General features: G+C 29.7%; 1 protein-coding gene across 2 annotated transcripts in view; it reads right to left on the bottom strand.

The window, feature by feature from the left end:
• Positions 1–11881: 11881 nt before the first annotated feature.
• Positions 11882–22508, bottom strand: part of LOC129985225 (agrin-like) — a 39197-nt gene continuing 28570 nt past the window's right edge. For both annotated transcript variants that reach the window (XM_056095169.1, XM_056095168.1), the window contains one exon: positions 11882–14276. In XM_056095169.1, coding sequence (XP_055951144.1) covers positions 14219–14276 — 58 coding nt within the window. In that variant the 3' untranslated portion in view covers positions 11882–14218. The remainder of the gene's footprint in view (positions 14277–22508) is intronic.

The raw sequence follows: 22508 nt of genomic DNA, 5'->3' as shown, positions 1-22508 counted from the left end.
GAAATAACACTTACTTATATTCAAAGGATAGATAGATGATATTATGTATCGAGACAATACGTGTGTTCAATGCTAATTTTTCAAGAGCGCCTCTTTGCATATGGCAAACCTTTAGGTGTCAGTTGAAGACGTTTAATTAATTGAGTCGATCATATCTTTCAGCCGTGATGCTGCTCTCCCATTCACCAAGATGGAAATTGAAATATTAGCTCATTAATTTGAAATGCTAAATGCGATAGCTTGTACTATAAGTCAGGTGACACTATAATTCTTGCATATTTAAATTCTTGCATGTGCCCAGACTTCATTTTATGGCTGAATTGGAAGCTGTTTTGAAAAAAAAAGTCGATGACTGCAATTTTGGTTTAACACATTAACCCATAAAACCAACAATCAAACACTAATTTATTATTATTTATTTATTCATTACTATGTTTAATTACTTAATTTTCTTTTCGAAAAGAATTGCATTAACCCTAAGTAGCATGATGCGATAGTGCCGTTACAGCCGATATTAGTTCTTGTAAAATCCAAAATAAACACTCAAATCAGTTTATAATTAATGCTATTGCAGAGTTGCCTATCGTTCTATGCGATTTTACCACATTTCCTAAAAACTAGGTGGCCTTTTTAGCTCGTAAGTTGATCTGAAGCTCACTCACTTTGAAACTGATGAGAATTATTTATGGAAATTATAGAAAATAAAAAAGATTATAATTTTACGTGCTATCCAGTGCATTTTATTGTGGAATGTTACAATAAACAAACTAATTATCACGTATTTCATAGACTTATAGAACCATTTGAAAATATGTGACACACTTTAACATAAATAACTCTTTTCTTCTGTTTTGTTAAAAATTATTTTAATTAAAATATTGAAAAATCTAAGAAGTACGGCTTCTTTTATGTGTGGAAATCTAAAAAATGTTTAGTATTTTATCATTTATAAAAAGTAAAGCCATAAAAGGTTAATTGAATGCCACAAATAAATCGCTAATTGAAACACTATTTTGAAATTAAATTGTAAGAATTTATTAATTAATATTTAATTGAATAATTATTTTTATTGAATGTGTAACTTTTATAAAAAAATTACTTCAACATTTAATTACTACAAGCAAAATTAAAATTTTCGCTGCTTAGATAGATATAAATACGAAACAAGTTCCTAACAATGGGAAATGGTAACATAGTAGGTTAAGATGTTATTGAACCTGATTTGAATTTTTGGCGACTAGGTGTTCGACCACTATCTATGTATTTAAAATAATTGGAGAAATAAAATCAAAGGAACAATTCTCCTATCGCAAAGGCTGAACTTATTTATCTCTTTTTACATCGCTGAAAATTCTTTAATCTTCTTTTTGCTAAATTTCATCACAAATTTTATTTCATATGAAATTAAAAACACCAGTTGTCGTATGAGTTTTACATCAAATAAGAGGTGTTGTTCTCATAACCATTTCCGAATGATATTTCAAAAATATTATTTAACTGTGCATTTTGGAGAAAACCTTAAAAGAGTTAGCCAAGTACAACTACTAAATCAAAACTTTAACTGAGCCAATATTTTCTCAATTTTTATTTCGTATAAAAGCGCACGATCTTTTGAAACGTCACCTAAAATCGTCAACCCCTTCCACTTCAATTTCCGATACCTATTACAAAATAAAACTTAGGACCCCATAAATTAACAACAGGATCGATTTCGCTAATTTTTGTCCCTATTAATTTTGCTACTTTGCAAGTATAGATAACAAATAAGAATATTCTATCATTATTATTTAGTGATAATTAAAACTAGTATTTCCTTTTAATAATAATAAAACGTATTTCATTATAATTCATCGGCCTGACTATATTAATGTTATTAATATGATTGCAGAAGACGGGTAGTATGAAAAAAATTAATATAATCATATTGGTCAACTTTAATAAGCTATATCTTACTATAATAAAAGTATAGATATATGAGATATCTTATAATAATATACGCAAAAGTTGAACAATAATGATAGAGCATTTTTTTATTTAACTATACTTCAAAATAGCGAAAGTATCAATTTGATGACGAAAATTGCAAAAATCTTTAAAATTTGTTGAGATTGAAGGCTATTTTAAAGTTATATTTTGAAATATCTTTCGATATGTAGAGGGACAGACACCAATCATGACATTTGAAAGCGTCTTAAGCCATCACATAAAACGAAAATTTTCGAAATCAGTACAATAATGTTCGATTTCTCATGAAAACGGAAAATGGGGAAAGCAAGCTTATCTTGATAATGTATCTACGAGTCATGAGCTTTCACAGGAAATATAACTTTTTGAAATCGAAATCGAGAATTCTGTCGTGGATTTTCCCCACAGATGATGTGCAGAGGATATCTTTTCAAAGAAGTGGAAAGTGGCAGAGGATTAGCAACAATTAATGAAATATCTAGAGGTTATGAGCTTTTGTATAAAATTCGACAAGGCGTCTGATTCATGTATTTTCCGTGTTATTTTAAATGTATGTAAAAATTTCTAATTACTGCAGGTTCCAAACATAATTTCCTCTCTAACCTTTCACTTCGAATTTGCACGGGCTTCTTTTTCTCATAAAAACTAAATGCTAAGTAGACAAATCTTTTTCTAAAACTATAGGGTTAAAAAGAAGAAAATCTCCTACTTCAGAGGACTCTAGAATGCATTTTGTTGGTCCAAATGAAATAAAATTTGCACTACAAATTATTCTAATAATGCTCTTTCAATTAATAAAGCAATTAAATAAAAAAATTCAGAAATAAAAATTTAGTACCAAAATACACAAATAAATGATGCTATAACACAAATGGTATTTATTTGCCTATGTTGAAAATGTGAAACACCATTTGCATTAGAGCGTATGCCTATTAGCTTTATTCTTTGGTTTAAAAAGATGGCGGATTCTGCACGAGCATTAGTTACTTCTCTGCACATCATGCCTATGTTGCAAGAAAAATGCTAGTGATGGAATTGTTCTACTAAAAGCAGAAGAACTCCTTTGTAGCTGCATCGAAAATTTGACTTCGCGGTCGGTGAATGATGCCAGAGCAAAATGCCGGTGATTTTCATTTCATTTTAACAGAAAATTTCTGATGATATTTCTACATTATAACATTTTATATAGAGCTCTTTTTACATTAAAATTTTAAATGTATTTTCAAAAATTGCTAATTTACATGCGAATTGACATTTCATGAATTTTGAATAATAAATAAATTTTTATTTCCTAGCATATGATCGATACACCACATAAGCGTCAAATACTGATGTCATATTTGAAACTAAGTTTTTTTTTAAAGTAATATTTCAAATTTGTTCCCAAATACGAGAGCATCAGGAAAGTTTTGAAGAAGGTTTTATGGCAAATAATCGAATAGTTATTTTTTTTATTTATAAAAGACTTGAAAATTATTTCATTCCAAGTCATGTATGATATGACAGCTAGTTATAAACATTTTTCTCTATATCATTGTTGAAGCGTAGATAAATGATGCAATTGATGCGGCATCATTGTTGAAGCGGAGATAAATGGATGTATTACTTAAAAGTAAAGGGTCATTTACGTTTAACGTAAGGGAACAGTATGCTTATATGGTTATATGTTTGCCAAATTTGTGCAAAATGCGATTATCTTTTAAATAACGTTTTCTTACAAGAAACGAAACAGAGTATACATTTAGATATAAACAGATACATAAATTGTGAGAGATTTGATTCAATTAACCCTCTAACCGAAATATCCATTGAGATTAGATTAACTGTGCATAGTATTGATCCAAATAAGACACAATATTTTTTCTCTTCTGCCTTCATCCCGAAACATATTTGGATGTTTAATTCTTAACTAGCACAAAATGCCGAATGGTTATCTTCACGATATTGCCAGGCATTCAGAATATCGAGCAACTTCGTGAAGATCTAATGATATCTTATGCTAATAGAGTTGCACGAAACACTGATAACTATGCCGCTATTCTAGTACGATTTTTTTTCCATTTAGAAAGAGGTTGTACTGTTTACATTGCTCAGTATACAATTTTATATAGTTCAATATGTTTCTGATAAAAATTATGTATTACTGTGAGTGATATTTCAAAGTGGTCAAAACAAATTCATTCAATATATAATAAGCTGCTATTGTTTCATTTTTTTATTTACCAGATACAATTTTCCATAACAAATCCTGTTAATATTGCTTCTTTCAGTAGCGGCGGGTTGATCGACTGCACACAAAAAGAAGGGGTCACATAAGCTTTAGGAACAAGGGTGTGGGATGGCATTAAAAAAGATGAAGTAGTTTGGTCATCAAAAAATTTCTCAAGATCGAAAAATTTCTAAAAATCTCAAACTTATGATAAATTTGTACATTTCGGACATGCCTCAGTTGGGGAAACCATGTAACAATTTTTGGAAAAGTGTTTATATTTTTTTAACACATTTGCGATACCTCAATTATAACTACTTTTTTTAATTGTTGAACTCTTCGTTCATAACATAAAAGCATTCAAAAGCTTTTTCTTGATTTTAGCACCAGAAATATTTTTTCAAAATTTGTCTGTTGTTAAAATGCGCCCTGGATATGGGGGCAAGTTGTAATAAAAACAACACTATTTCAAATTATCTTTGCCGTTCTTTTATTAATTAAAATACATGAGACATTTGAAAATTTTTAGGATTTGGACTGGTGGTAATAAATGATATCAAACGATTTACGACAAAATAAAGATAAAATTATTTAATCAATCAACATAACAGTCAGTCTGCTTCAGAATTGCAGTTAATGCAAACAAATGATAGACTGCATGCACACATTCACACACATTTTGCAAATTAAGCATTGAACCCGTTCTCTTCCTCCAAACTTAAGGGCCTCGATGATCCATTTGTAATATCTTGACTTCGATGTCAGATACTTACGGTTCGAAACAAATTTTCATAAAAAAAAAAACATCATTTAAGAGGGTCTGGAGTACACTAAATCTATCGAGGCGTTAATTTCTTGTTAGTGTGAAACAGAAGTTTAAAAAATAACCGCTATCTCAGGTGCTGTCACCATCATCTGGCCGTTCTTCAAAATTATATGATCTGTCCCAAAATAACTCTACCATTGCTTCAAAACTATATGCTAAACGGTTTTTAAGTTTTTAAGTTACCGTTTAAGTAGTATTAAGTTAATACTACTTAAATGGGATGTTAAAGTAGTATACTGTAATATATCATCTTAATTCCCGCACTCGTCTCCACAAGCTAGAGCAAAGCCATTTTTTTTTCAGAATATTTATAGTTAGTTCAAAATCCTTTTTTTCGCATATTTTCCCCTTTGTGTTCTCTTTCTAATATTTTTTTCTTATTAAACCTTTCGCTTTCTTTCTTCTTATTTTCATTTCTTTCTATATTGCCATAATTTTCCACTGCTTTAGTTTCAGGTGGGTCAGTTTGAAAGGATGATTTTACTTTTATTATTAAATATGTCTTTATTTGACTCTTTCCAAGATGAATTCATAGGGAGAAATCTTATCTTTGATGGTCATGTTGCTATTTAAAGCAAAACGTCACGCTGCATGAAAATCTCGCAAACTATAAAATGTTATATCTTGCCCCGAAAATTTGTTACAATTTGTACCATCACATAGTTTTGGATATTTTTGTTGATTTATTAAAAAATTTCACAATTAAGTAAAAACTTGAGGAAATTTTTAAATACATAGAGAAAATGAATAAGTAAAAGTATTTTTGAAGGGATCAACTAATTTAAGTCGAAGTTAACGAAATATATTTTTTCCTTTAACTAGCTAAAACGGCGCAATGTTTACAATCTCTCAATACCTGTTTCGGCTGGGCACTGACTGTGCGGACGTAACAGACCAGTCATAAGAATCATCTTTAGAGAAAATTCCGCATAAAAATTTTAAAAAAATACATCTACATAAAGTGGGTATTACAACTTGCCTTGTATCAATTATTCCAAGGCTTTCCTACATAAAAAAAGAATGAAATTATGTTTGCTTGTTTTCGTGCACAGTATATAAAAAAAATTCTTATACAGAATGCCTGTCATGCACAAAAAAAAAAAAAAAAAAACTATTGATAAAATTTGGCATTTAGTTTGATTACCAAAATAGTAAATGTTCATGAAATTTTGGATCAATCCAGCGAAATATTGGCTGTCTACCGGTTTGTCTATTTGTAAAAATTGAAACTAGAAAGCTTATGAAGCTGGATAACTGAAATTATGGTATGTGACCTTGACTTCAACATTGCTCTTTTGTTGCACATTTTGGTACCAATCGATCATTACGAAGATGCATGTTCGATTCTTTATAATGCAATTCGAAGCTTAACCCTTTATAGGGCCATAGAGAATATGTTTCCCAACAAATTCATCAATCTTTGTGCGAAGTTATGCAAGTCGGCATAAGCTCTAGCAAATTTTTCAATAAAACAGAAATTTAGATCCTTTAGTTCCTTATCTCATACAAAATGGTGTGTTTTGATTGGTTACTTTGTCATTAATTAACACAATTAATTATTTAATCAAATTAAATTTATCTAATAAACTAAATGAATAACTTTTCTTAAGCCAGTCTCAGTTCTAAAAATATTTTAATGATAGCATGATCACAAAAAAATTGCCTTTTAAAAAGATAACAAGAAGCGTGTATGCATACGAGAAAGTCAGGGACCGGGGAATACTCTCACTGATTTAATTTTGTGTTATCTTATTATCATATAAAGACATTCTTGAATTAATTGTCTGTTCTGAATAATCATTTTGACCGTTATGGTACTCTTTTAGTAACCGGGTAACAAAAGAATGCTCTGGCTAGAACAATGATACGAGATTTAACAGCGATGTCTCAGTAAAAGTAAGTTCCAACCATTCCAATCTTCCATGTTCCTTTATACAAGAATAATTTATTTATTATTCTCTCTTCTCATGGCAAGTCCAGCAGCTGCTATTACAAGTTGCGCATCCTCTTAGAGAGTTAATGACTAAAGTGTACAACACCCATTAGACAGGCAATAAGTCATGCAGAAATTGCTCCTACGTGATCGTCCGATTTCGTGCCTGAAGAAACTTTTGTACAACGAACTTGGCGATTAAAAAACCAAACATTTCCTATACAGTGGCATTAACCCAATTTTCGAGAGAACCTCTTTAACTTGAAGCAGCAGAAAGCGAGCAGATGGAGAAAATGATAGCTCACATGAACAAAAATATCCTCTTACTTTCTTGATATTTGCCAAAGAATGGCTACAATGCCGTCCGAAAGGTGAGTGAACTTCTTCAGCAGATTGTTGAAGAGGCGCCAATGAAATCGCGTTCAGGTCACTTTGAAATCAAGATCAAGTTCGCTGCCAAGGCGTGGTCGCATACGAATCAAAATGTATGACTAATTGCGGATTTAGACGGGTATTTTCTTGTTTTTTTTTTCAGCGATGAGTGTGCCTTGCAGAAGGATCAAGTAGCATAGCTTTTACTTTTTAACGCAATGACCTGTGAATGAGCTTGAAAATTGAAACCACTTTGCATTGTTCGATTTTCGAATTGATAAATTCCTAAGATCATGATGTCACAGCGGCTGCAAATGTGGTTTGTTTAGATAACCGGGTGCTTTGATGTTGATGACGTCTGTTAGTTAACATTAAAGATCAAATAGATAGTTGTTAACTAGTATGCCAAATTTATATTCAGGTGCTACTGTCAATCGAAATGGTATTATCTTACTTAACAGTTTTACATTTTCATTTTTGCTACTTGTGCTATAAGTATTAAAGTTAATACACAATAGTACATGAATGCTTTAGTTTAGATACTGCAGATAAAGAGCGCAATATTTCAAAGAGTTCATGCATTAATCATATGCTATAATTATTATCTGGATTATTAAGTTAGAACCCCATAGAGCATATTATTACTTGATAGTCACAATATCCATTGTCAATATATTTTAATGCTATATTGTAACTATATTATAATGTGCAACTATATTTTACAAATGAACTAATCACAAGATTACATTAATTAAAAGAAGACCGCACAGATATAACAACTATTAAAACAAGAAACATGATTTGATGTTTCACTCAAAGTCCAAATCTAAGATATTTTCAATCGATTGCATCAGACATTTTTCTGTGAATTTTGTTTTGTATATTAATATCCCTTGTCAAAGAACTGAAAATTATGATTGGAAAATATGATTCACTACTTTTCAAACTCTAATAATTCAAAATAGAATTAATCTGCCTAAATTGTGATGCCATTTTTTTTTCTGTTTCAAAAAGGAGTACAAAAAATTCAATCTAAATTTATTTCCTACATTTATTGCCTGAACGGTTCATTATGAGAGCTTATTCTTGATAGATATGTGACTTCGTTTGGGATGAAATTATTAAAAAATACTCTAAAAAATTATGTTTTTGAATTTTTGCCTAAAAAAAGATTTTAAAAAAGCCTTTATGAAAACAAAATAGACCAGTTAAATGACAGTTTAAAAAAAAAATTGAAAAAAAATTCTTTTTATTGGCTAGGAAACAGTATAAAGATCGGCACACCAAATCGGTATACAAACTTTGAACAAAAAATATACGTATTCGACTTCAATTTAAGAAGTTTTTGCATAAAAAAAAATTTATCAAAGATTAAAATCTGAGGAAATAGCATTTAAAGAATGCATTAAATGTATATAAAAAGAATGCATTAAATGTAATTAAAAATAGCATTAAAATGTATATAAATTCAAATATAAACATCACTATAACTTCTCCGAAACAGGACTTAGAAACAAAATTCAAAGGGTTTTATAAAGAAAACTGTTCAAATATTAAAAATATTGAATTTTAAAAAAACTCATATTTTGGGGGTAGGGGGAAATGACCTTTTAACATAATCATCCAACCTTAAAATCATCATCCCTTGAAAACCTACTTCATCAATTGTCAATATCATATTTCAGTTTAAAAATTTCAATTTCAAAGTGTATTGGGGGGGTGGGGGTGGGGTGGAAATGCGCAGTATATCACTTCGTCTATCAAATGTTCTTTAAAATGTTCCATGTATATTTAAAAGCAACGCATATATTTTGTGAGAATTTATTAACTTTCTGTATATAAAAATTATATTTAAACAACTTCAAAGACACTTTTGAAGATGGTAATTTTTTGAAGCGAGTCTATCGATTTCCACTGATGCGCCCGATGGTGATGATCTCTCCAGCGTTTAGAAATTTTACAGCCTCTGGCAGAACACATTATTAGGTCTCTTTTTTTAATTGGTCAATTTAACTACATCTTTTTAGTGTATTAATAATTAAACTATCTATATTTTTTATTTATTAACTTTCTGAAAAGGCGTGTGGTTTTGCTGATTTATTTTTTGATATTTATATCATGGAGAAAATTATTAATATATAACAAAAGTTGAAAGGAACCATAGTTATTAATTACTTCTTTACAAATAAAAGTATCTAATTTTACAATACAGAAATAAACCTCTGAAAAATATAGCATGAAAAATTATTCAACAGGATTTGTCCAGAGCAATATTACATAACCATATAGATAAATTAATGTTCAAATTTAATTTAAATAAATACAATTTAATTTATTTAATAATTCATTGAAGTACTAATATTTTTTAATTAATGTAATTTGTATTTTTTACAAATCCATAGATGGTTGTCGCCAGGATATCAACTTGAGATCATTATAACTTCCGATTTATTGTCACTGACTATAAATCTTTTTAATACATCTTTTTTTATAAAGAAGATATATAACCTTTTCAAACAAACTAACCGGATTGTGGCAATCAGCTTGTTCGTCCAAATTATTGACCTTTTAAGCTGTTATGAAATGCACTTTTTTAAAATTTTTTACCTTGATCTTTGATATTTGATAAGAGAGAAAACGAAAAACTTGAATTTCATTGAATATCTTTAAAAAAATTATAACATGTGCGATTTAAAAAGTGCATACACTACAGAATAAAATCAGAACTGCAAAATTATGTCCAAATAAAGCATTTTTTTTAAATCTAAGTTTTAACACTGGTAAAAACACTTGATTGAATGTTTTGATGGGTAAGATAATTTTGATAATATTAAAAATCAATTGTGACAAAATGTGCATTACATTTTTGAAAAATTATTAAAAGTAAAAGAACGACTTACGGAAATGAAATTTATATCATTAAAAAAATAACTCTTTTAGTTTTAAAACAATGCAAAACTATTTTTGTGAGATGATAGTACTGGTAAATAAGGTCATCATTTTCTATAAAAAATTACAATTACCCATCTGGTTAAGCTTATTTCCGTGCTCGATTAAGTTTTGTTTAATTCGTACATTTTTACTTCTTTTGCATCTCATTTCCTCTGAATGAATAGTTTTTGGTTAGCCCTATCCAAAGCATTTCTAATACCGCTTTGCAGCTCCATTAATTAACGAAGCACTGGACTAAATTCATGTGTAAAAACGTTCACTAAAGCAATCTGAAATGTGCGTTTACTGATTTTTAACACTTGACATTTACCATTCGATAAATTGATAGGAGCGATTTCTTTACCACGTGCGTTACCGTTTTATATATGTACATTGACTTAAAAAATGTCAGAGAAATCAAAATGATCTATCCTTTCTTACGATTTGTACTTTCCTGTTTCTGGTTCTCTATGCTCACCAGCAAAGCAGCCAGTTAAATCATCACATTGTCGAGGAGCATTAGTTCGAAAGAAAAGGTTGAAAAATCGTTCCATTGGCTGTGCTCTAAATTGGCTTTATTTAAAATCTGGACAGACCAGGGAGAATTTTAACAAAACTTTCTCGCTGCGATCGGACTGACTTTAATGCTTCCCCATTTTTTTTTTCTCAAATAACTCAAAATTATCAGCTATTTCATCTAGAAGCAAGCCAGGAAGATAACCTATACCCGCCCCCCTTCCATTGGAGCAAACTCGCACTTCTATCTCGAGTGTTTTATTACATATTCCAGGTCCCTTAGATCAACAGAAAATTCCCACCATCTCAAATCCATTTTTAATCTCCGATTCAGGATTTGGTTAGTTATACTAGATCAAGTGGAATTCTTAATACCACATTTTGTTCTTCTTTGTTTTTGTTTTTACCTTCTCGTATTAAAAATATAGAGCAAATTTTGTAATCGTCAAAAAATTCGACGAATTTCCACGTTTTAGACATCCCTGAATTTGAAAACACACTTTTGGAAAACGCCTTCCTATCCGTCTGTCTGTGACAAAGATAACTAAAAAAACACCTTGAGCTGGACAGCTGAAATTTGATATATGGTCTTTATGCCAAATTTTGGGATTTCAGTCAAATTTTGAGCGAAATCAATTCGGGGGGACATTTGTCTGTTAGGCTGTTTGAAAATAATTTAGCACGATAAATACAAAACGAAGAGAGCTAGATGAATAAAATTCGATACACAGATTTAACATCTGTAGTGTAAACACTTATCAAATTACGAGCCAAATCCAACAAGGGATTGAACATCTGTCGGTCTGTAGTTTCAGAAATAAGTAAACGCGATAACTTAAAAACGCAATGGCTTAAATATATCAAATTTGGCGTGGAATTTTTGTGCTTTCATTTGTTGTTCTGTGTCAAATTTTAGTTTCAATCGGTCGTACAAAACTCAATTTAAAATTGTCTCAGGCTAATTCAATTAAAATTGAGAAGCACAGTGCCTGTTGTTATTATTAAAAAGTTTTTTTTATCAATTCCTCAAAAGTGAATTTATAATGAAATAGCAAATACAAACAACCAAATGTGAATAAAAATGTCATTACTCATGAAATAAAAGTATCAAAATCAGTAACGCCAAATATTAATAAATAAACGCATACTTTATTTATTCATGTGCATGGCAGTATAGTTACAAAGAAGCATTTCACAATAAAACGGAATTATAATTAAAATGCAACAAAAAATCATTCTTCCAAACTTTTCAGCATAAGATATGCAGAATAAATGAAACGTATTTGAATGAAAACAAGCAAATAATTATATCGATTAAATCACTAAAATAAAAAGTTAAGTTTTTTTTTCTCGCTTCAACATCACAGTAGCAAAATAAAAGCTAAAAATAATGATAGGAAATTTCAGCTTCTCTTATATATCACTCGGAAAGGACTAGAAAATTCATACTCTTTGAAAAAAAATTTCAAAAAAATTCATCCATAATTTCAGCCTAGAGTTTTTCATATTTCTTTTTTCAGTAAAGCCCATACTTTTATCAAAAAATAATTCATATAGCTCTTTTTCTTTCGAATATATTGAATCTAATAAAAAAAACACACCTGAATATTGAATTGTGGTGTATGAAGGTGTTGGTCTAATAGACATTATTACAATGTCCTTTACCTGTAGTACAAGCATCTACAGTTTGAAATCGTATTTATTGTGTAAAGAGAACGGATAATTAAAGTATATTTAGATCTAAATTAAAATGAAAGCACTCGGGAAATGCAACTTCATATCTTTTACATATAATTTAGGCAATGAAATCTTTTTAAAATTATAATGATTCGCATTTTTGTCACTAGAAGCAAAATGTAGCTGCAGGCTGAATTTGTGCTGCAAAAAAGGACTTAAAAAATGGAGGTTACGTTATTAGCTAATATTTAATGAGCATTTGAACGCAAAAATAATTTTAATAGATACCGTTATTTTTAACATTTACAATTTGCCTCCGTCATGACTTTGTATGAAACATTTTTTTTCTTCTGCTCATAATCTATTGGAATTATAGTTGTGAGATCAATTTAAACTATTTATCTGCTTTATAATGTAATTAATAATTCAGCCGAGTATAGCACAGCACTTCCCACGAAAAGTAATTATGTTATAAGTAATGTCATTCCGTGAATAACCGTAGGTCAAAATGATCAAAAAACATAATGAACACATTTTGTAAATTAATTTATGAAATACGTAAAAGTCAAATTATAAAAAATAAACGAAGAATTTGACGATGGTAAAAATTCAGTTGAATATCAATGATAAAGTGTTCCTGCTAAAAATTTATTTTTATATTAAAATGTCCAATATATTTTGATCAAACACATAAAGCGTTCTTTTAATTAGTTTTTTTATGTCTATTTTATTCTAAAAGAAGTCCATAACTCTATTTTACCCCTGGTGGAGAAAATTTTATTTTCTATATATAAATTGAAAGTGTAAATAATATATCTACAACATGAACGTTGCGTTCTACCGAATACTTTCCTTTTGATCTAAACAAATGTACATTAATTACATCCTTCGACTCAATGCTCATAAAAAAAATACGTTTAAAACGCAAGAAATGTCAAGCATTATAGCTTTGTAAGTGGGTAGAAATATATATACTCTACCACCTCATATTTTATGTGTATTACAAAGAAAGAGGCCAAGTTATTGAATAATCGTACAAAAGAAAAATCAAGTATTATTAACCTGGAGATAGTTAAAATTCGAGACTAGTTTCAAAAACAGAGATGCAGATGCGGAATGCGGTCCTCAGTGCAGATGCGGAAATCTAGTCCTCAGTCGGATTTAAATATACAATCAGTTTGGATGAAATCAGGCCTCGACTGATTCGAATTATTTGCTTTCCAATGCATTGGCTATAATCTTGTTATTCGGTAAAATTCTAATGAATTAGTTTGTTGAAAGCTAATGATCGGACACAGTTATGCAATCAGGATCCAACTATCATTTCAAGGATTTTGGATTTCTGTATGAAAACTTTACCTAAGAGAGTGATTTAGTTATACAAAATATAAGTCCATAGTGCAACAGATAAATAATAAATATCGGGGGTGGGGGAACACGGAATTAGAATATTTTTTCCGTAACGTATCGCGAAAATAGTTATATCACTTGAAGCTGGCTCTCAATTGCATAACTGCGTCGTTAATGAAGACCGAAAACTAAAAATTCAAAATGGCTAAATATTACAAATTTTTGTGAAAATAAATGCATTTAAATAGTTCTACACAGAAATTGCTTATCTGTGTGTTTATCGAATGTCATTGAAAGCAATTATGAGAAAATGACGCTTGTTAAGTGATTTGTTTTGTTTTGTTTTCCATTTCTGTCTGTCCATCAGCAGAAGAGCCCCTTGAGGTCTCAGTCTCGGAGGAGGACGAGAGGGCAGCTTCTGGGGTCGATTTCCGAGCAGTTAATTTCCTCTTGCGGCGGAAACACAAAAACTCTCCGGCATTTTCTTGATTTCTTTCCTGCAAAGAAGCAGATGAATACATGAAAATATCTTCAGTATGATTGCTACTTCCTCATCAATTAAAACTTCACATTAAAAGACAGAAGAAGAAGAAGAAGCTACAGGTGTTCCGTGAAGAAAAGGTAAGATACCCTTGGGAAACTTCTCTTCAAAAAATTTGTTTCACCCCAGAAAGTAGGTAATTTTATTTCGAATTACTCTTGGCAACAGGTTGGCGATATGATATATGCTAAAAGGAAATGCCAATTTTTACGTATATACATATATATCGACAAACTTGTCTTAGATTGAAGTGCAGTTTGGGGTTAAAAGCAGGCTAATTTTTGTTTTCATTTGACTTCTGGAAAATTATCCAGTCGTTAATTTGAAATGGCGCACGATTTCTGAGCATTCGGGTTACGTTTTCCAGCACAAAACGATAAATATTCTTCAAATTTTTTTGTATGTGGCATGCTTACGAGCTTGATGATCACTGGACTTGCATCCTAATGTTTAATAAATAAAAATATTTCAGTTTCAGGGAATAAGTATCAATTTAATTGTAGAAAATTCGAGATATATGCTACGATAAATAGTTAATAACTGCATTTTTTCAATATTAAGGCTTTTTTTTCTGCTTTGTTCTTATAACTGCTGAGATTGTACGATCACCAACAGTAATCTTATCTAAGTTCGATAACTGGGCTGTATGTGTAGATCTTAAATCGTTTATGAAATCTATCCGAATATTTTCCTATATCCCACTCAAAAAAAATTCGGACAGAGAAGAAAAGGCAATATATTGTACTTGTTTATATTTAAAATAAATGCTAAATTACTATAGAGCGATTTAGTACAGAAAAATATGCGCTGCAAAGTCGATATTATAAAAATTCTGACAGTGAATAACGCTGAATCCATTCATTTTCACCTTTTTTACAAAAGATCATGTTTGCTAAGAATGAGAAAATAATCAAATTTCACTATCAAGAAGAATAAGTTATTAATTAATATTTCGAATTTTCCTTTGTATTGAGAAATAATATTGGTCAAATAAGTAAAAAATTTGATATTGAAATAAGAGAAGTAAAATTATATTAATTATGCTCTTTTATTAAACATAATAAGTCATTTAGTTGTTTAGATCACAGGATTATAATTATATATATATATATATATATATATATATATATAAGACTTCTGGTATATTGATTATTGCTTGTTATTTTTCAATACCTCTCAAAAACTGAGAACGATGGTAGGTAGACAGTTATTGATGACTTATCTAGGAATCATGAGCTTCCATGTGAAATAAATACTGTAGAAATCGGACCAGCGATTGAGGCTGGGGTGACGGGTTTTTTTATGTTCTTAATTAACTTACATGTGTAGATTTACTTTTTCATTACTAAAAGTTTACCCTAAATTTTTAACTGAGAATTCAAAATCCAAATGACGGTGTTAATTGTAATTTATACATATTGAAAAGTCATTTTCACCTTTGCTTTGTAAACATTTTTTATGACTTAATAAAACACTAAACTGATATATTATCCTAAGAATAAAGAAAATTCCAAAGTATAAGTAATTTTGAAATTTTTCGCCTCCAAAAATACAAATATTGTACAGGTAAATTATGATATCAGAATCTAAACTACTAATTCAATAGAAAAAAATTTAATGGACGAAACATCTAGCAGCTAACATAACACAACTTCGATAATTTAGCTTTTTAACGGTCTCATGTGCACAGAATAAAAAAAAGAAAGAAAAGAAATAATCAGAAAATTCAACTTCCACATCTTAGACATACCTAGTATCTAAAAAACGCATTTTTGATATTGTGTCGTCTGTCTGAAAACGCGGTGAATAAAAAATTTAAACACTAAGATAAATAAAATTCTCTTCAGAGTTTTATCCCCAGAATTATATTTTGTGTCAAATTTTTGACTAATTCCATCTAAGAATTGAGTGTTTGTAATTTTTATTCATAGGTTTGTTCAGTGATAACTTAAAAGACAACAACTAAAATTTAGTATGTGATCTTAAAATTGTAAAATTATATCCGATTTCTTTATCCATTTGTATGAAGCCTAAATGTATGCACAATTCTCTTCAATGTATATCAATGCTTTTCACAAAATCAGTTATATTATGTAGATATTTGCGGTGTGGAAACTGTAGCTGCTTTTTAAGTGTATTCGAATTTAAAATTTTAAAAATCAAATTAAAAATACAGATAGAAAGTTAAAATTTATTTCAGAGAAGCTCATGAGAATGATATTTTTTTTAATGTAGTGATTTTTCCTTTTGTTTGTGCATGCTCTTTAAGAAAGGTCGCAGTGCCTTCGCGGTAAGGTATCGGCTTAGAGATCGATCCTCATTTGAGTGTAGAGTTGAAGTTTGAAAAATAAAATGCGAATGACCACCGGTTTGTAATGACAAGGTCCGTCATAAAGGCTGTTCTTTGTAACTTCTAATTCTTACTTTTTTTATCAAGTAAAAACATGATGTTGTTTTGGTTAAGAGGTTTTGAAGCTCGAAATCGCGTAGGCAATGAATACTGAAGCTCGAAATCGCGTAGGCATTGAATAAAGCATAAATGGCATTTTTCATCATCATCTTTTAATCGCATATATTTTTTTACCTGCTTTTACCAGTATTGCATTATTATTATGTATGCTTCTTTGACAGCAAATGCGTTTTTAAAAGATTGACGTAGAACTATGAGATCATAATTGTTATTTTTTCATCTCAAAATCGGTTGGGCTCCAAAACTTTGTTTGCCAGCTAGAAAAATTGAAAATGAAAGTTTCAAAAAATTATATATATATATATATACATATATATATATATATATATATATATATATATATATATATATATATATATATATATATATATATATATATATATATATATATATATATATATATATATATATATATATATATATATATAGATAGATAGATAGAGAGAGAGAGAGAGAGAGAGAGAGGGGGGGGGGGATAGAGACTGACAGAGAAATCTCGTGATTGTTTCAAACCAGTTTAAACTGGTTAATATACATAATTTTTTTAATATAATACTGGTTAATATATACATTAATTAAGACAAATAATGACTTAAAAATAATAATGTTCACACATGATACTTGAAATTTGCGATCGAAGATTTCATTTTAATTTACTGAATCTATCGTGTTATAATTGACCAGCTAATTGGCAATTAATCCTTGCCATGCATTAATAGTGTCTGAAAATTGAATTTGTTGTTATTGTTACTTACATTTGAACGTTCCGGAGATGTGGTTGGCAGGTGTTAGTGAATAGGAAGTTTAGCCTTTTAATATGTAATGAAATTTCTCAAAGCATTTATATATATATATATATATATATATATATATATATATATATATATATATATATATATATATATATATATATATATATATATATTACTTTCCCGTGTACGAAGTATAGAGAATGTATTGTAATCGTGAAAAAATTTGAACTCGAGATTTTGACGAATCTCCCTGTTGCAAACTTCTCTGAATACGAAAGGCACATTTTTTGACATTATGTTTATCTGTCTGTGAATACGATAGCTCAAAAATGCCTTGAGCTAGCTACGTAAGTGAAATTTTGTACATCGAGTTAGACCGCATTTGCAGATTACTACCAAGTTTTGAATGGAATTCTGTCCGGCTGTTCGATTACAAGATAATTCGACAACTACAAAACGTTCAGATATAATTTACTACACAAGTTTAGCATGTGAAATATAGACATCAAATTTTGAACCAAATCCGTCAAAACCACCACCTGCCGGTAGGTACTTTCGCATGCATTTAAACACAATTACTTAAATAAATGAAATTTGGTTTGTTATCTTGTGATCACAACTATAGTTTTGTGTCAAATTGTGCTGTCAATCGGGCGGCAAAAACGGCATCCAAAATAAATATTCTTGCAATAGATTCAGTAAAAATGATAGATTTAGGTCAAAGATCTATATTTCGTAACTATCGTTCCCCAGTGCAATGCAAGGCATTCATGGCTTTAACCCAAGATCCGAAATTTGCGCGGAGAAAGAGGGATAAGATCTATAGTTTCTAATCATGTTCATCTATGCTTCCAGTTACTCGTAAATTTTTATTGAGGTGTAATACTAATGTGTCAAGAGGCTAGAAACAGATAAAAGAGATAAAAAAAGATTCAGAATTAAAAATTCGTTCAGTACTCAAAATAACATCAAGATAGAATTATAATTTTTTCTATCAACAAGAGAATAAAATCTTATGGATTCTAAAAATGGAATCAGTTGATCGAGTGGAGATGTTCTCAACTAATTTCGAAAGAATGTCTCGAAAATAGTGTGATCATTGAGAATTAAAGAAAAGAATGTAGAAAACAAAAATAGACAATCACAGTGTGAGCAAAAGAGAGCCTGTTCTCACAGAAACGAGCGGATCTGCGCAGGCATGTTAAAATTAACAGCTAATTGATCATAATTTCTCACTCAATGTAATATAGAAAGATATGTCATTAGTTAAAGTCGTTTTTCCAAATATTTTAAAAGAATTTTTGAAATTTTAAATTAATTTCGCTGATATTTTAAGTTAATAGTTAGATAATGTTGGATGAATGCCCCATCATCATAGAATCACTCATATATGAGAAAAAGATAGTTCCATCAGACTTATAGATGACGCAGATGAAATTGATCTGAAAATAAGAGCACATAGCATTGATTGAAATACAGAAGGAAATAAAATATAATCAGATATATAACATAGAGATACTTTTCTGAGGCAAAATCATGTATGTATCATGTTGTCACGTTCTTATATGATTTGGGGAAAATATTTGAAACCGTATAGAATCATAGGTAGTATTATTTATTCGTCTTCCATACTCTTTCCGTTTTCTGTTCAGCTTCGTTTTATCCCATTATTTTTTTTTCCTTTGGCAGACTAATGTAAAATTTGATATAAATCTAGAATTACAATGTCATACCAAATTATACTACATATCAAATTTCATTCATCGTAATTACTGAGTTTTCTTTAGTTATCGCCATCGTATATCCATGAATAAAAAGACAAATAAACAGTAATAAATTCTTAGATGTGCTAGGTACCAAATATGCCACTAATCTATAATTCTAGTGTTAAAGTCATAATGCCGAGTTTCATTAATTTAACTGCACTTTTGAATTATTGTGTTCTCTTACAAAATAAATAAGCAAATAGATTTCCCATAAATAGGACGCCGTTTCATAAGCCTTATCTGTAATCAATAGGCTATTGAATCGTTGAGCGAGTATGAAAAAGTCACTTTTCATCAAGGATTATAAACAACTAACCGCTTTTGGCGTTCAGCTTTTTCGTCCAGTTTATTGACTTTCTAGGCTGTTAAACTATCAATATGGAATGCATTTCTGTTTTTTAAATTTCACCATGTAATTTAATAAGACTGAAAAATGTGAATTTATTTGAATTAGTTTATCGCAAATTATCGTACATGCAAATTTAAAAATGCATATAATATGAAATAAAAGCGAAAATGAAAATAATATTTACATTGAATTTATGTCCGAAGAAAGCAATTCTTTTTTAGCTTTAATTTTAACAAAGACAAAAGCACGCGATTGATAGATAGTTTTGATGGATAAGTTTGAACTTCATCATAACATTAACAGCATTATTACAGATCATGAATTAAATTAAATTAATAAAATTTATAGAAAGCGAAAAAAGAAATTGTGCAGAAATAAAACTAATATGATTAAAAAGATAATTTCTTGACTTTTAAGATAATGCAAAAATTATTTTGTGAGATAACAACAATTTTGGAAGATATGAACATCGATTTCTATAGGCAAGTCCCTACAATTACCTGTCTAACAATGGCAAACACATTCATTGACACGACTCACGACAGGCATTTTTTTCTAATTACATTACCCATTCTTTACTATCTTTTACTTAAAATAGATGAGTGTCATCAAATTAGGTAGAAGGTTCGACTCAATTAGATAGCAGGTGTGAAACACAGGTAAGTTATGCGGCGATCAACTTGTTAAGATTATTTTCGCAGCCAATTAAAACCTCTGTTAAATGTCTGTTTCTACTATCTTGATTTCTTTTACGTCTTCTTTTCTCTGATTGAATGGATATTTCGGCGGGCTCTCTTATGAGCATTTCTTATAATATTTTGCAATCCCGTTTAATAAGTAAGTGAAGAATTTTATTAAATGCAGATGAAAAACGTTTAATTGATAGATAATCATTAGCTTATTTTAATATCTGGGAAATATAGATGAAAATAAAAACACTAGAATGGATTTCGTCCAAAATTTCATAGAAACATCAAATATAAATTTCAACTTTCTATGTTATTGCATTTTTAAGTTAAAATGTTCGCATACGGCATAATCCCAAAAATGGCTTTTCTGAATCAGGCAGATGAAGAAATCTGGAGGTCTAATTATTTGACGATTACAAAATTTATGTAAGGCTATGTCTTACTCATTTGATCATATCAAATTAATGATTACATCATCCAAAACTATTATCTTTCAAAAGTGGTTTTCGCATCATATTAAAACACAAAAAAATTATTTCTAATGATATCAATTTTATTTCTCTAAAATGTTTTGTTTTTTAATGAAATACACAATTTATAACCATTAATTTTTAATGTTGTCATCCGTCAAAATTCGTGCTTTTGCCAAAGTTAAAATTAAAATTTAAAAAATACTTTCTTTTGGACAATAACTGCGAAGTAGGTTTTTCATTTCCATTTTTATTTCATAGTATATACATTTTAATCTGCAATCGTTATAATTTGTTTAGACTTATTCAATTAAATTCCTGTTTTTAGGTCTTACTAGGTGCAATTTTTTTCAAAATGTATGTACTCCACATTCAGGGCCTGCCATCTAGCAGTGGATGCTATGCACCGGGTCCCTGCCATTGAAGGGGGCCTTAACATGATCAAGAGGTAAAATAATAATCTGAAATATAATAGCGGGTTGGAACGAAGAGAGAAAGAAATTTACCTGAAAAAATCAACGAATTTGTAGATATATGAAGTTTACAGATATATTATGGTATATTACAAGTGTGCAACATAGGGTAAGTAACTGTACGGTCATTTACCTCGCCGACTAAATTAGGTTCCATGCAGTATTTTGAAAATTCATGCTATAAAATGTTTCATATTATTAGATCTAATCATGTCCATGCCAAGTAAATGTCCCTGTAGGTATCAAAAAAAAAAAAAAATTAGCAAGGAAGAAAAGCTAAATTTTAAGAAATGATGAGTAAGTTTGTCTTCTCGTCTCTGAAGTAATTCTGACAATGAAGTTTCTCCGACTTCAGAAATTACAATCCAAGCTTCAACCGAAGAAATTAAACAATTTTACAATAAAAATGTGGAAACTGAAATTCTTTGAACTGTATGTATAAAAAATATGATAATTAGAAAATAACGACGAAAGTGACAATAATAGATATGATCGAGTGAATATAAGTGATCCAGATTTATAACCAAATATTATAACTGATAAATGTAGAATGTTTTGTGTTAAAACCGGACCTGTACAACACAAAGGAATTTTTGCTAAGAATTTTGAAGGTAAACCATTTTCCATTATTTACTGTTTTTAAGAAATGCCGAATGATGAAACCCAGCTTCGCAACTGGTTAATTTATTCAAAAACACAACACTTCATATTTTGTTTTTGTTGTATAATATTTTCGAAAAGAAGAGGAAATGAACAATCTGTACGATTTATAGGCGGCCAGAGTAACTGGAGAAAGTTGCTTACTGTAATTCAAGATCATGAGAGTTCTATTTGTCACTTTAATTCATTTATTCCTTGGAAAGAATTATTAAAGCGACTAAATTTATGTTCGACTACTGATAAAACAAATCAAGTTACTATAAATAAGGAAACGGAAAACTTAAATTACTATTTTAAAAAACTATAGGTGTAATTCTATTTTTAGCATTGATAATCTTCCATTTAGAAGCTCATGAAATAGTAGAAATGCCTAATAATGGAAATTTTTTAAAGTTTAATCGAATTATAAATAAACACGCCGACGTCCTGGCTTAGGGGTAGCGCGTCTTCCCCGTGATCTGGGCGTCCTGGGTTCGAGTCCCGGTTCGGGCATGGTTGTTCTTCATCCGTTCTATCTGTGCGATGTGTGAATGTACCTCCCTGTAAAAAGGTGTTGTGC

The sequence above is a fragment of the Argiope bruennichi genome, chromosome 9 (assembly GCF_947563725.1).
Source record: "Argiope bruennichi chromosome 9, qqArgBrue1.1, whole genome shotgun sequence".
NCBI lineage: Eukaryota > Metazoa > Arthropoda > Arachnida > Araneae > Araneidae > Argiope > Argiope bruennichi.
Note: the sequence above shows the minus strand (reverse complement) of the source record. Positions and strands in the feature narration are given on the sequence as shown.